Below are 13,507 nucleotides of genomic sequence, written 5' to 3' on the forward strand. Positions count from 1 at the left end.
CGCTCAAAGTTCGTGTACAAAAGATCTCAAGTCAATTTGGGACTGGAGCAATAGCACAGCTGGTAAGGCGTTTGCCTTGCAAGCGGCCAGACCGGGTTCGATTCCCAGGATCCCATATGGTCCCCTGAGCACCGCCAGGAGTGATTCCTGAGTGTAGAGCCAGGAGTAAGCCCTGTGCATCGCCGGGTGTGACCCAAGAAGCAAAAAATAAATAAAGGTAAAGGTAAAGGCCCTCCCGTTGATCGTCGATTTGCTCGAGCGGGCCCAGTAACGTCTCCATTGGAGACTTTGTTGTTACTGTGTTTGGCATATCGAATACTCTCGGTAGCTTGCCGGGCTCTCCGAAAATAAATAAATTAAAAAAAAAATTTGGGACTCTCCCCCACCCCCACCCCAGTGTTCAATTCCTTTTTTCTTTTTTTGGGGGGGTCACACCGGTGATACTCAGGGGTTACTTCTGGTTCATGCACTCAGGAATCACACCTGGCGGTGCTGGGTGGGGGTGGCACCATATGGGATGCTGGGGATCGAACCCAGGTCAGCCTCATGCAAGGCAAACGCCCTCCCGGCTCTACTATCGCTCCGGTCCCCCATTACACTCAATCCTGTTGCGGGCAGGAAGAATCTTTTCCCTGCTCGTACATATTCGACATCGAAAGGAAGATTCGACGAGGCCGGGGCGGGGGATGGGGTGCGGAGCAGAATCCCGGGCTCACAGACCTGTCAGGGCCGAAGGTCCCGGGAGCGGAGACCAGCCGCGCCCGAGTGCGCAGGCGCCGCGAGGGGCGGGGCCTCCCAGGGCCCACCAGAAGACGATTGGGTGGATTCGGGTGGCCCCGCCCTCCGCCTCGCGGCCAAAGGTCACGTGGGCGTCGGAGGCGCGCGAGTCGCTTTCTCAAGACTCTCGGAGGGGCCGCGCGTCGCTCACTCCGGCGGCCGTGGGGAGGGACGCGGCCTGGCCCGAGGGCCTTCTCCGGGGCCCTGGTGTCCCCGCTGCCAGCGTGCGTCCCGAGGACTGCGCATTTCCGTCGTTGAGTGTAAGAGAAGTGGCTCGGGGGTGGGAGGGGAGGGTCGTCGCTCTTCGCTGCCGCCGGCCGGAAGTCGCGTCCCTCCCGAGGCCGCTGCGGGACGCGGCCGGGCTCCGGGCTCCGGCTCCGGGCTAGGCTGAGCGGCGGCTGGTCGGGCGGCGGCGGGGAGCGGAGGCCTCCTCCTCATTGGTCGGGTCGCTTTTGGCGCGCTCCCCCGTCTGTGCTTCCTGTTGGCTGGCGACGCCGTCCCGTGCTTCCTATTGGCTGGCGGGCGAGGGGCGGGCCGCGATTGGACGGCTGGCGCGCGCGCGCCGCCGGACCGCCCGCCCCTTGGCGGCTCGTTGGGGCCTCGGGCTGGTGGGCGACTGGCGGAGCTGCTGCGGGCGAGGGGTAGCGGCGCAGCCTCGGTTTCCCCACCGCTTCCCCTGGTGCCTCCCGTGGGAGAGGCGCGCCCGGTGTGACGTGGGTGTTTCCCTCCGCTTTCCCCGGGGACCCAGACCTGGGCTTGTGCTCGGAGTCCCGTTGTCTCCCAGAAGCGCGGGGGGCTTGGTGCTGCCGTGGGGGAGGGGGCCCCCGCCTCCCGCCGTCGTTGCCTTCAAACTTTTTTTTTTTGGATTATTTATTTATTTTTGCGAGACTCCGGGCGCCGTTTGCAAACGCCGTGCCCGAGGGAGCGGAAATGCACTGGGAAGCCGGGGGGGTCACCCCCGCCTCCCATCCCCCGAGATGGGGGGCACGGGCCGAAGGTGCCTGCCCAGAGCCTTGGCGGTGCTGCTGAGATGCTGGGGGACCACCTCAGGCCCAGGAGAGGAGGGCGGGACAGCCCAGCCCCACCCCCACCCCATCGCTCTTTTCCTGGCCCGTTGGAACCCCCGTTGGAACCGTTGCCACCGTTGCTGACAGATGTCACCGCTGGCTGTTCCGTTATTGCGCACGGAGAGCCCAAGTGGGGTGTAGCTTAACATCTTGGAAAAGCCTTCCCGCCCCCCTCCCCAACCCAAGTTAGGATGCTGTTGGCGTGGCGGTGACGTCGATTGGGGGGGCATTGAGGTGGGGGCTGTTTCCTTGCTGAGCTGGGGGGGGTGCGCTCAGCTTTAACCCTCAGGGCCTTGTCATCAGCTCTAGGTTTTTTTTTTTTTTTTTTAAGCTTCATTGGGTGCGGGAGATGGGTTGTGCACCCTGGGGTCCGCACGGCCTACTCCTGGCTTCTTTGCACAGGGTCACTCCTGGCGGTGCTGGAGGGGTGGGGGCAGATGTGGTGGTGGTAGGGATCCTACTGGGTGGCCTGGGTGCCAGCCAGGCCCCCTAACCTCTGCACTCTCTCCCTGGCCCTCTTGATTTCTCCAAAATAGCCTCCAGCACATGCAAGTGTCTATGAGCATTGTTTTCCTCTTGGCCCTTGTGCAGATTTTTTTTTTGGTTTGGTTTTTTTTTTGGTTGTTTTGTTTTTTTTGGGTCAGGGGTTCCTCCTGGCTGTGCACTCAGGGAATCACTCCTGACGTGCTTGGGGGACCATATAGGATGCTGGGAATCGAACCCTGATCACTGCGTGCAAGGCAAAAACGCCCTGCCCATTGTACTATTGCTCCAGCCCCCATGCGTAGATTTTTGAGAGCACTGTTGAATCCAGGATGGAGGCCTTTCCTTTAACAATTAGTGTTTTGTGTCTGTGTGTGTGATGTAGAGATATCGAGGTATTAGGCAATGAGTGGACTGTTGAGGACAGTGAGAAGAGGTGATTCCTTTGGGGAGGGCACAGCCTGTGGTGCTCCGGACTTTCAGCTCTATACTCAGGTCCACCTCTTGGTGGTATGCGGGATTGAGCCCCAGACAGCTGGGCAAGGGAAGGCTCTTAGCCCCATTACTTTCTCTACTGCCCTGCCCTGCCCTCCCGTTGTTCATCGACTTGCTCGAGTGGGCCCAGTAACGTCTCCATTGTGAGACTTCTTGTTACTGTGTTTGGCATATTGAATACTCTTGGTAGCTTGCCTCTAATTTATTTTTTTTAAACTTGCTTTAAGATCATTTTATTTGTTATTGTGGGCTTGGCCTAGGTGTGCCATGCTCAGGGATCACTCCTGGTTCTGTCGAGGGACCACTCCTTGAGGTGATTGGTCCAGAGGTTGAAGCAAAGCAAGTACCTCAAATCCCTGTCCTATTTCTCTTGGCCCCATGGTTCTACTTTTCGAGATCAATTTTTTTTTTGATTTGGTTTTTGTTTGGGGGCTTTGTACCCGATTTGCTCAAGACTTCTGGCTCTGTATTCTGGGATCAGTCACTAACTGGTGGTGGTGCTTGTGTGCCTTTATGTAGTGCTGGGGATGAACCCAGGTTGGCTGTAGGTAAGCCATATCTCGGGCCTCAAATTTTTTGTTTTTGGGTGCAACCGACAATGCTCAGGGGTTACTCCTGGCTCTGCACTCGGGAGTCCTGCCAGTGCTCAGGGAACCATAGAGTATGCTGGGGGGTCAAACCTAGGTTGGCTACGTGCAAGGCAAATGCCCTACTCCTGCTCAGGCCTCAGATGTTTGAGTTTTGCTTTCATGATTGTAATTGCTTTCAACAACAATAAACTTAGACTCTACCTTCAGTTGCAAATTATTCTGGTTTTGAGTTATTTCATAAAATTTTTCAGTATATTTAACATCTTCTGTGCTTTCTTAGGTTCATAATGAGTTCCAGTATGAAGCAGAAACAAGAAATCAAAGAGAATGTAAAGGTATGTGATGAGATTGGTTTAGTATATCATAAATGTTATGGTTAGAAAATTTTTGGCATAATTTAACTTGAATTTCTGAAAACCTGGATTACCAAATTTTAATTTTGTCAGAGGTTAAGTTAATAGTAAAGAACTATTAATTATTCTGGTTAAATATTAAATTTTTGTCATCCACCAAGATAGGCCAACCTGGGTTTGATTCCTCTGCCCCTCTTGGAGAGCCCAGCAAGCTACCGAGAGTATTTTTCCCGCACGGCAAAGCTTGGCAAGCTACCTGTGATGTATTCGATATCCCCCAACAAATCTCACAATTTGTTGTGAGGCATTACTGGTGCCCGCTCGAGCAAATCGGTGAACAACGGGAGGACAGTGCTACCAAGACAGGATGAATTTTTCCCCTTAGGTTTCACATTCTTTCAATAATGTAGTTTCCCAAGTTTGGTGTGTTGTCCCGTCCCCCCTCCCCCCCCCCACACTTTGTTTCCTTGTTTTGGAATCACCCACCCCCATCTGTGTTCAGACCATGCAGGCGATCTGACCTGGGGGTGCATGCTCTTCGGCTCTTTCCGCCGGCTTCCAGCCTCTACTTAATTTATTTTATTTCACTTTATTTTTTTGGTTTTGGCCCCTCCCCGTGGTGCTCAGGGTTTGCTTCTGTGCTCTGTCCTGGTGGTACTTCGAGGACCATACGGGGTGCCAGGAATTGAATCTGGTTCGGCCGTGTAGAAGGCACATCCCCTATCTCGCTGTACTTTCATTCCGGGCCCCTAACATGATTTTTCTTGAAAAATACTTAATTATAAAACAGTTTTTAGGTCACACCCAGTGGTGCTTGGGAGTTAATCTGGATATGGTTCTTGCTCCATAGAACTTGGGAGACCATGTGATCAAATCTGGGCCTCCCACTTGCAAAGCTTGTATTCTAACCTTTTTTGCTGTCTTCTCTGGGCCCACAAAGTGCTTATTGTTTCTGAATTTGATTTCATCAGCTATTTGTGATGATGACATCTTCCTACTGTGCAGTGCAGAATGTTTAAACATGGAAATTTCAGATATTCAGAAATAGTGTTTAGTTTATTGCTACTTTTTGGGTTTTGTGCCACACCTGGCTATGCTCAGTGGTAACTCATGGCTGTACACTCCTGGTGGTGTGTGTTGGACCATGTGGGTGCTGGGGATTGCACCCAGGTCCACTGGCAAACACCCTGTTTGCTGTACTATTGCTGCAGCCTCACAGCTTTCCCATTTGTACAATGAAAGTACTGGACTAAAACTAGGTTTGTTAGAGTGAATTTTAGAAGCTCATGACTTGCCTGCATGGCATATGCAGAAGTATGTTTGAGTGGGGTTTTTTCTTTTTTTTTATTTTCCTTTTGAGAAAGGGTTCACAAAATTGATTTGTTTTCCAAAATGGATTGAGGCCCATTAAGAACTTTCTGATTATAGAGTTGAATCTTTTTGGTGATGGTGTTTTAACTGGCTTCTTTGGTCACTGTTGGTTGTACGTATTATGTACACTAATACCTTCTGTAAGTAGTTCCGCTGTTACGTTTTTTTCTATTTGTCAGGGAACTCTAAATTATATCTGAAATGCTGGTATAATATTTGTTCTCAAAGTAGCTGGCATTTGTTCTTCAGTTCAATGGTGAGATAATCAACAGCAGAAACCTTACCGTGGGAAATGGAAATTCGTGTCAAGTGAAGTACAGTGTGGACCCAGTAACTTTCTCACGCTGCTTTGGTATCATGTTCTTGCTGGCCTTGTTTGAGTATTCACCATTGTTTGCTATCCCATGGTGGCAGTATAACTAATGATTTTTTTTTTTTTTTTGCAAAAATAGAGGGAGCTTTGGGTTCAGGAAATATACAGGAAGGTATTTACATATTACAAGGAAGGTAATTTTTTTCTCAAAACAATACCTGGGTGTTTTGGAGTATTTAATATGTGTAAGTACACACTGACATTTTAATTGTCTCCTAGTGAATGGACTTGAAATAAATCTGCCTCTGTAATCAGGTAGAGGTAGTGGAGGGTGACATGTTTTTTTTTTTTTTTGTAAAATGTTTTTTGGACACTTTCATGAATGCACATATTATGTAGTATAGGGGATATTCACCACTTAAAGTCATAGAGAAAGCATTTTGATTCAGGAAAGAAGTATTTTGTATTCCAAAAAATTTACCATATAACTGTAGTTTATCTCTTCTGTGGGTTTCTTCCAAAGATGTTGTGATGCTTAGTGATTTTTTTGTTTCTGTGTGGAAGGTCTGGTTTATGGGGGGTGGGGGCTGCAGTGTTAGACCAAACCTGGCTGGTGTGCTCAGGGGCTAATTCTGGTGGGACTTGTGGAACCATATGGGATGCTGGGAATCGAACCTGAATCAGCTGTGTTCAAGGCAAGGACCTTACCTGCTGTACTATTGGTTCGGTCCCTGGAAGCTCTTTTAAAACGGAATGTAAAGACTGAAGAGATAATATTGTAGGTAGAACCTTGCGTGTGGCCAACCTAGGTTTGATCCTTGGCACCACATATGTCCCCTGAACGACTCCAGGAATGATTGCTGAGCGAAGAGCAAGAAGTAAAAGCTGAGAACAACTGCATATGAACCCCCCCCACACACAAAAGGAATATAAATAATTATGCTGCACTAGAATTTCATCAATGATTAGGAGTAGTAAGGCCTAGATGTAGATATCTTGTCACCTTTTATTGACAAAATGATTATAGCAAGATAGTATATTGAGGGGCCAGAGCAAGTAGGGTTCTTCTTGCCTTGCAAGCAGTTGACTGAGGTTCAGCCCACAGCACCCCAGATGTGCCCTGCCAGGAATGATCTCTGAATGTGCCAGGATTAAGTCCTGAGCACAGCCAGGTGTGGCCCCAAAACAGAAAAGTAATGAAATGTGAAGAGAAGAACTGCTTGTGTCTGTCAAGTTTGGGTGATAAAATTCATTCTTAGAACCTAAACTACTTAAATTTTAGAAAAGTTTTTTAATTTTCTTTTCATAGCAGCTGTTTCTCAGGGTTTACTCCTGGCGTTGTGCTTAGGGATCACTCCTGGTGGTGCTCAGGTCAGGGGCCGTGTGGAGTACAGGGGATTGAGCCCTGATTTGCCACATGCAAGGCAGGCACCCTGAACTGTCTCTTCGGTCCAGAGATAGAAGTTTTGTCTATGTATAAAATTATGCAGTATTGCGTAGTTATAGTAGGACTAAGACAGCAACAATCACTATTCAGCTCCGTCCCCAGAAAATGAATTATCTTGACTTTGCAGAATAGTCCTGTCCCAAGAAGAACTCTGAAGATGATTCAGCCTTCGGCAGCTGGATCTCTTGTTGGAAGAGAAAATGAGGTACGTATTACAGTTACTAGAGTGGGGTGAAGATGATACTGTGTTTACATTAAAGTCATTTCCATGGAGCAGGAGAGAAAGCGCCATAGGCTGGAGTGCATGTTTTGCATCAAGCCTGGGTTTGATGCTTTTTTTGGTTTTGTTTTGCTATTTGTTTTGGGCCATACCCTGTGATGCTCAGGGCTCTGCACTCAGAAATTACTCCTGGCAGTGCTCAGGGTAACTTACGGGAGTTCAGGGATTGAACGTGGGTCAGCCTCTTGCAAGAGAAGCACCCTACCTGCTGTACTATCACTCTGGCCCCTGGGCTTGATGCTTGGTACCACTTAGTCCCCTGAGCACTGCCAGGTGTTCAGAAACAAAACAAATTTTTCCCCAAGATTTCCTTGGTCAGAAATACCTTAGTCACTGAAATATTGAAGTGTCTATGAGTGACAATTAGTAGCCCCATGGAAGTGGGTTTTGTTTTATAATTGTTCAGTATAGGAAAGTTGACATGAATACCTGTAGTAGAACTGGGATGGTATAATATGTTACGAAATAAACCAGTTTAAGTAACTGACAGTTTGAGACTAAAATATTAGATTTAATAATTTACCCCTGTATGTCACTGTCACTATTCTCTTGTTGTTCATCGATTTGCTCAAGCGGGCCCAGTAACGTCTCGATCACTTGTGAGACTTGTTACTGTATTTGGTATATCGAATACATCAATGGTAGCTTGCCAGGCTTTGCCGTGAGGGCAAGGTAGTCTTGGTAGCTTGCCAGGCTCTCTGAGAGGGGCAGAGGAATTGAATGTGAACGCCCTATTGCTGTTCTATCACTCCAGCCCCCGTATGTAAATGATAAAAATCATAGCTGAGGCTGCCCGGGGTTTTACAAGTTGAAATTTGAAATTATTCCTTTTCCCTGTTGCTGAATTATAAATAAGAATGGTTTCAGCTAAGCTTTTGAACTTAAGACTAGTTCAAAATAGCTATTGCAAATAAAATTCCTAAAATATAAATTACATATTGGTAGTTTTGAATTGTCTGACTTTTTTTCAAGAGCCAAAAACAGCAAAAAAAATGCAGAGATGAATGTTTAGTTTTTAATATATAAAGGGAAAAAAATCACCTGACTTTCTTGTTCTTTAAAATGAAAGTTTGATGTATGTATTTCCATTATAGCCGATTAAAGGTTTGTCTAAGAAGAAGCATTGGAACGACCAGTTAACATCTAAGCCTTCCAACACTGAAGCTGTCCCAGAAAACAGTGAAAATAAAACTCTTGGAGGAGTCACCCAAGAAGCATATGATCTTATGATTTCAGGTAGGAAAAAAGGGAAATTAAATATATATCATATATATATCAAACTTTTAAGTAGTAAAGAATTGTTACACTGTTAAAATTTTGAGAATACTATTTGATACTTTCAGTTTTGTTTTTGTTTTTGGGCCACACCAGGTGATGATGCTCAGGGGACACTCCTGGCTCTGTATTCAGGAGTTATTCCTGGCAGTGCTTGGGGACTATATGGGATGCCGGGGATGAAACCCTGGTTGATACAAGTGCAAGGCAAACACCGTATCCACTGTACTATCACCCTGGCCCCAATTTTTATGGTTTTGATAATTTAAAACAAATAAATTTGGATGAGTTTTATTGTTTAATGAGACCTGAATATGGATAAATAGTAGGAAAAAGAAGTGATTACTGTGGCAGCTCTGATACTAGGTAGCCTCATGGGTAAACAAAGCTCATGGTCTTTCAGGGGAAAAGTCTAGAGGATGAATTGAAAGAACAGAATTTTAGGGGCAATAGTACAGCAGGTAGGTTATTTGCCTCGCATGAGGCCGACCTGAGTTCAATCCCCAGCAGAACTTATGGGTTCCCTGAGCACCACCAACAAAAAATTCTTTTTGAACATATGTGTGAAGTGTGGAATTAGGGAGCCACTGGTGATGAATGAGAAGCATTGAGCCAGTAACAAACATTGGCTTTCGTTTGTGTGGGGGCCACATCCAGTGGTGTTTGGGGCTACTTGGTTCGAGTGTTGAAAGTCACTCCTTCCTGGCTTGTTTGTGAGACCCAGTGGTGGTGGGAAGCAAATTCAGGGCTCCCAGATATCCAACATGCACTTTAGCTCTTTAAGCCCTCTCTGGATTAAATATTGGCTTTGTTTTCGGGGGTCAGTGGTAGTATAGCAGGTAAGGTGCTTCCCTCTCATGTGGCCGTCCCGGGTTCAATCCCTTGCACCCCAAATGGTCCCCTGAGCCCTATCAGGAGTATTTCCTGAGTGCAGAGCCAGGAGTAAGCCCTGAACACAGCAAGTATGGCCCCAAAACAAAAACAACAGCAACAAAAAAGAAAGTTAATGTTTTTACAGTAGCATATAATAATGACTTCCAGAGTTACATGTAAAAAACAATTTGTTTTAGAAAATCCATCCTCTCAATATTGGAAAGAAGTGGCAGAAAGACGGAGGAAGGCTCTCTATGAAGCACTTAAGGAAAATGAGAAAGTATGTATGAAAAATGAGAAAGTATGGGGTATAATTGTGTGAACTTTTAGTATATTTGTTAGAATAATATAAACTTTTAATGTTAGCTTCAGAGAAATTAGAAAGACAATAAATACAAAAATACAAAAGAAGCCTGTTGGGCCTGAGCGATAGTACAGGGGTAGGGCATTTGCCTTGCAAGCAGCTGACCTGGGTTCTATCCCTGGCATCCCATATGGTCCCCCAAGCAATGCCAGGAGTAATTCCTGAGTGCAGAGCCAGGAGTAGCCCCTGAGCATTGCCAGTGTGACCCAGAAAGCCACATAAAAGAAGCCTATGGGGGAGGACGGCTGGAGAGATAGTCCAGTGAGTAGAGCACTTGCTCTGCATGCAGCCAACCCAGGTTTGATCCCCAGCATCCACCAGGAGTGACTCCTGAGTGCAGAGCCAGAAGTGATCACTGGATGTGGCCCCAACTCCCCCCACCCCCAACCCCCCCAAAAGCCTATTTTGTTAAAAACAAAGATAGCATACCTTTTAGGAACTTTGTATTAAATGTATCAGTTTTATGCTTGGAGTCATATAATTTGGATTATAGCATAGCAAATCTATAGAATACTGAACTTTTTTGGTTTTACAGCTTCATAAAGAAATCGAACAAAAGGACAATGAAATTGCTCGCCTGAAGAAGGAGAACAAGGAATTGGCAGAAGTAGCACAACATGTACAGTATATGGCAGAGGTGATAGAGGTAGGTATTTGAACATTCATCCGATTCAGAATTATCTTTTGGAAAAAATAGAGACACTGAAAAATAAAGGGCTTGGATTGGAATCAGATTACATGGGTTTACTCAAGCACTTCTAAGTTGGTTGGGAAAAGCAGGTTTTGTATCCTATCAGGGCTACCTTTTCCTCATCTAAAATGGGAATAATGGTGCCACATTCTAGGTTAATTAGAATAGTTTTATAATAGATGGAAATTTAAAAATAGTACCTCCACATTGCACATTGGTTGGGAAAAGCAGGTTTTGTATCCTATCAGGGCTACCTTTTCCTCATCTAAAATGGGAATAATGGTGCCACATTCTAGGTTAATTAGAATAGTTTTATAATAGATGGAAATTTAAAAATAGTACCTCCACATTGCACATTGGGCTGGAGCGATAGCACAGCGGTAGGGCGTTCGCCTTACAAGCGGCCAACATGGCCGACCCGAGTTCGATTCCTCCGCCCCTCTCGGAGAGCCCGGCAAGCTACCGAGAGTATTCGATATGCCAGACACAGTAACAACAAAGTCTCCAATGGAGACGTTACTGGGCCCGCTCGAGCAAATCGACGATCAACGGGAGGGCCTTTACCTTTACCTCCACATTGCAAGAGATTTAATAATATGAATCTGTTATGAAGTAAAAGACGTATGGAGGAGCTGGAGCAATAGCACAGTGGGTGGGATACTTGCCTTGCATGCACCTAACCCAGGTTCGATTCCTAGCATCCCATACGGTCCCCCGAGCACCGCTAGGGGTAATTCCTGCATGCAGAGCCACTAGTAACCCCTGTGCATCGCCGGATGTGACCAAAAAAGCAAAAAAAAAAATCCTGAGAAATGTATGGGAAATTGTAAAACTTCACAGTTGTCCTTTGTTTTCTTAGGCTTTTTAACTTTTGTTGTTGTTGTTGTTACTGTTTGTTTTTGGGTCACACCTGGACCTGCTTACCACGGGTAGGACCACAGGTAGGATGGTTTGCATTGTGGCTGACCTGGATTTGATCCCCAGCATCCCATAGGCTCCCTCAAGCCTGCCAGGAATGATCCCTGAGCACAGCCAGAAATAAGCTCTGAGTACTATTGGATGTGGCTGAAAAAACGTTGTGCTAAATTGCTGTCTTAAATTTTAGAGCCATGGCAAAAGTGAGTTTTTATTTGGAAGTTCTATGGCTGTTCTCAACGGCCATCAAAGTATAGGTCCATAGCAGGTGAAAATTAGAAAACTTAGTCCTTCCCCATAGATAATTTGAGAAGTATTGATTTCAGTTCTACTCTGAAAACATGTGCTTTTCTGTTTATTATTTTTGGTTTTGGTTTTTGGGCCACACCCAGCAGTGCTCAGGGATCACTCCTGGCAGTACTCAGAAGCCATACAAAGTGCTAGGGATTGAACCTGGGTCAGCCACATGCAAGGAAAGCACCTTACCTGCTGTACTATCCCTCCCACCCCTGAAATTTGTGCTTTATGAAAATGAGGAAATTAATACTGGCTGCTGAGATATAACCTATCATGTTTAACAGAATGCTCATTGTAAGTAGATTTGATAGACTTGAGGATAACTTTATAATAACTTTGAGGGTTACTTATATCACCATACTGATAACAGACTTGGATTTTCTTTTTTCTTTTTTTTTTTTTTTTTAATATATTGAATCTCTGTGTGAACAGTTACAAAGCTTTTGGGTATAAGTCTCAATCATACAATGATCAAACACCCATCCCCTCACCAGTGCACATTTCCCACCACCAAGAACCTCGATTATAAAGAACATACGATGTCATATGGCTGCAACAGCGGCTGCACAATTTGGAATTCTGATATTTCAGTAATTAAGTCTGGAAGGATTTCTGCCAAAATCCTCTAGGTTCCCAGATTAGTTTGTCTGTCTCTGGGATCAGGGCTGTTAAGGAGCTTGATAAGTATCTGGAGGAGCCATTTGTGGGCGATGACTTGGGGGTCTCGTGGAGGGGAGAGAAGGGCTGGTTCCAGCCCCCATTCTGTGAGGCCCCGCGGGTCTCATCACTGCGCTTGTAGACTTGGATTTTAAAGCTTACACAATAAATGATTTTTAATGTGTTTTATTTTGAAGAGACTGACTGATAAACCGCTGGATACCTTTGAATCAACGGATAGTCAGGAATTTGATTCTGAAGAGGAAACTGTTGATTCTGAAGTGGAAGACTCAGAAATTGGTACATGTGCCGAAGAAAAAGTATCTTCCTCCACGGATGCAAAACCATGTATATGAAAGTCACTTGTATCTCACTTGAGACGTATACTGCCAGGATTGACCTCCACTATAGTTCTTTGTAGTAGAGCTAATAACGATATGATGCAAACTTGGAATCAAACGTTCCTTGTTTGAATCCTGGGATCCTTTGTATTAAAATACAAATACTATGTATTTTTAATCTATGGTATTTTATGTAAATAGCATTTTCTCTGTTGTTAGACTTCTGTGTTTCACAAATAAATTTCAGTTTACTGTTGAACATTGTATGTGTCTTGAAAGAGAATAATGATTTATTTCTATAGGTTAATTTTATTTTATATTTGTGTGCTGTCTCAGAGGGATGAGAAAATTTATTCCTCTTTAGATTATTAAGGCCTTTTTTTTTTGGCTGAGGGTTCCCCTCCTACCCCCCAGCCCCCACCCCCTAAGAAAGGAAAGAAAAGAGACTTAACACACCCAGCAATGCTCAAGGCAGATTCCTGGTTCTGCAATCTAGAATCACTCCTGGCGAGCTTGGGGGGACCATATGGGATATAGGGGGTTGAACTTGGGTTGGTCAGAAACCTACCTAGTGTACTATCTCTTTGGTCCTATCTGCCAGATAATCTCATGAGTTATTTTTATAATTATTTCTTAAAGGTAAAGGTAAAGGCCCTCCCGTTGATCATCGATTTGCTCGAGCGGGCCCAGTAACGTCTCCATTTGGAGACTTTGTTGTTACTGTGTCTGGCATATCGAATACTCTCGGTAGCTTGCCGGGCTCTCCGAGAGGGGCGGAGGAATCGAACTCGGGTCGGCCATGTTGGCCGCTTGTTCGCCTTACAAGTGGCCAACATGGCCGACCCGAGTTCGATTCCTCCGCCCCTCTCGGAGAGCCCGGCAAGCTACCGAGAGTATTCGATATGCCAGACACAGTAA

The 13,507-nt window shown here is 45.9% G+C and overlaps 1 protein-coding gene across 1 annotated transcript; it reads left to right on the plus strand.

The window, feature by feature from the left end:
- The first annotated feature begins 929 nt into the window (after positions 1-929).
- Positions 930-12,848, plus strand: GMNN (geminin DNA replication inhibitor). The gene is made up of 7 exons (XM_056132482.1): positions 930-1,037; positions 3,693-3,747; positions 7,024-7,101; positions 8,271-8,412; positions 9,522-9,604; positions 10,224-10,334; positions 12,446-12,848. The coding sequence occupies exons 2-7, from the start codon at positions 3,700-3,702 to the stop codon at positions 12,602-12,604; spliced, it is 621 nt and encodes a 206-aa protein (XP_055988457.1). The 5' UTR covers positions 930-1,037; positions 3,693-3,699; the 3' UTR covers positions 12,605-12,848.
- Positions 12,849-13,507: the final 659 nt, after the last annotated feature.

The sequence above is a fragment of the Sorex fumeus genome, unplaced genomic scaffold, assembly GCF_029834395.1.
Source record: "Sorex fumeus unplaced genomic scaffold, SorFum_2.1 ptg000094l, whole genome shotgun sequence".
Lineage (NCBI taxonomy): Eukaryota > Metazoa > Chordata > Mammalia > Eulipotyphla > Soricidae > Sorex > Sorex fumeus.

What these genes read in the sequence shown, in the direction of transcription:
- GMNN (XM_056132482.1), top strand. Translation starts at nt 3,700, where the DNA reads ATGAGTTCCAGTATGAAGCAGAAACAAGAAATCAAAGAGAATGTAAAG. An exon ending in AAATCAAAGAGAATGTAAAG is followed by an intron (nt 3,748 to 7,023) that starts GTATGTGATGAG and finishes TTGACTTTGCAG; the next exon opens with AATAGTCCTGTCCCAAGAAG. An exon ending in CACTTAAGGAAAATGAGAAA is followed by an intron (nt 9,605 to 10,223) that starts GTATGTATGAAA and finishes TTGGTTTTACAG; the next exon opens with CTTCATAAAGAAATCGAACA.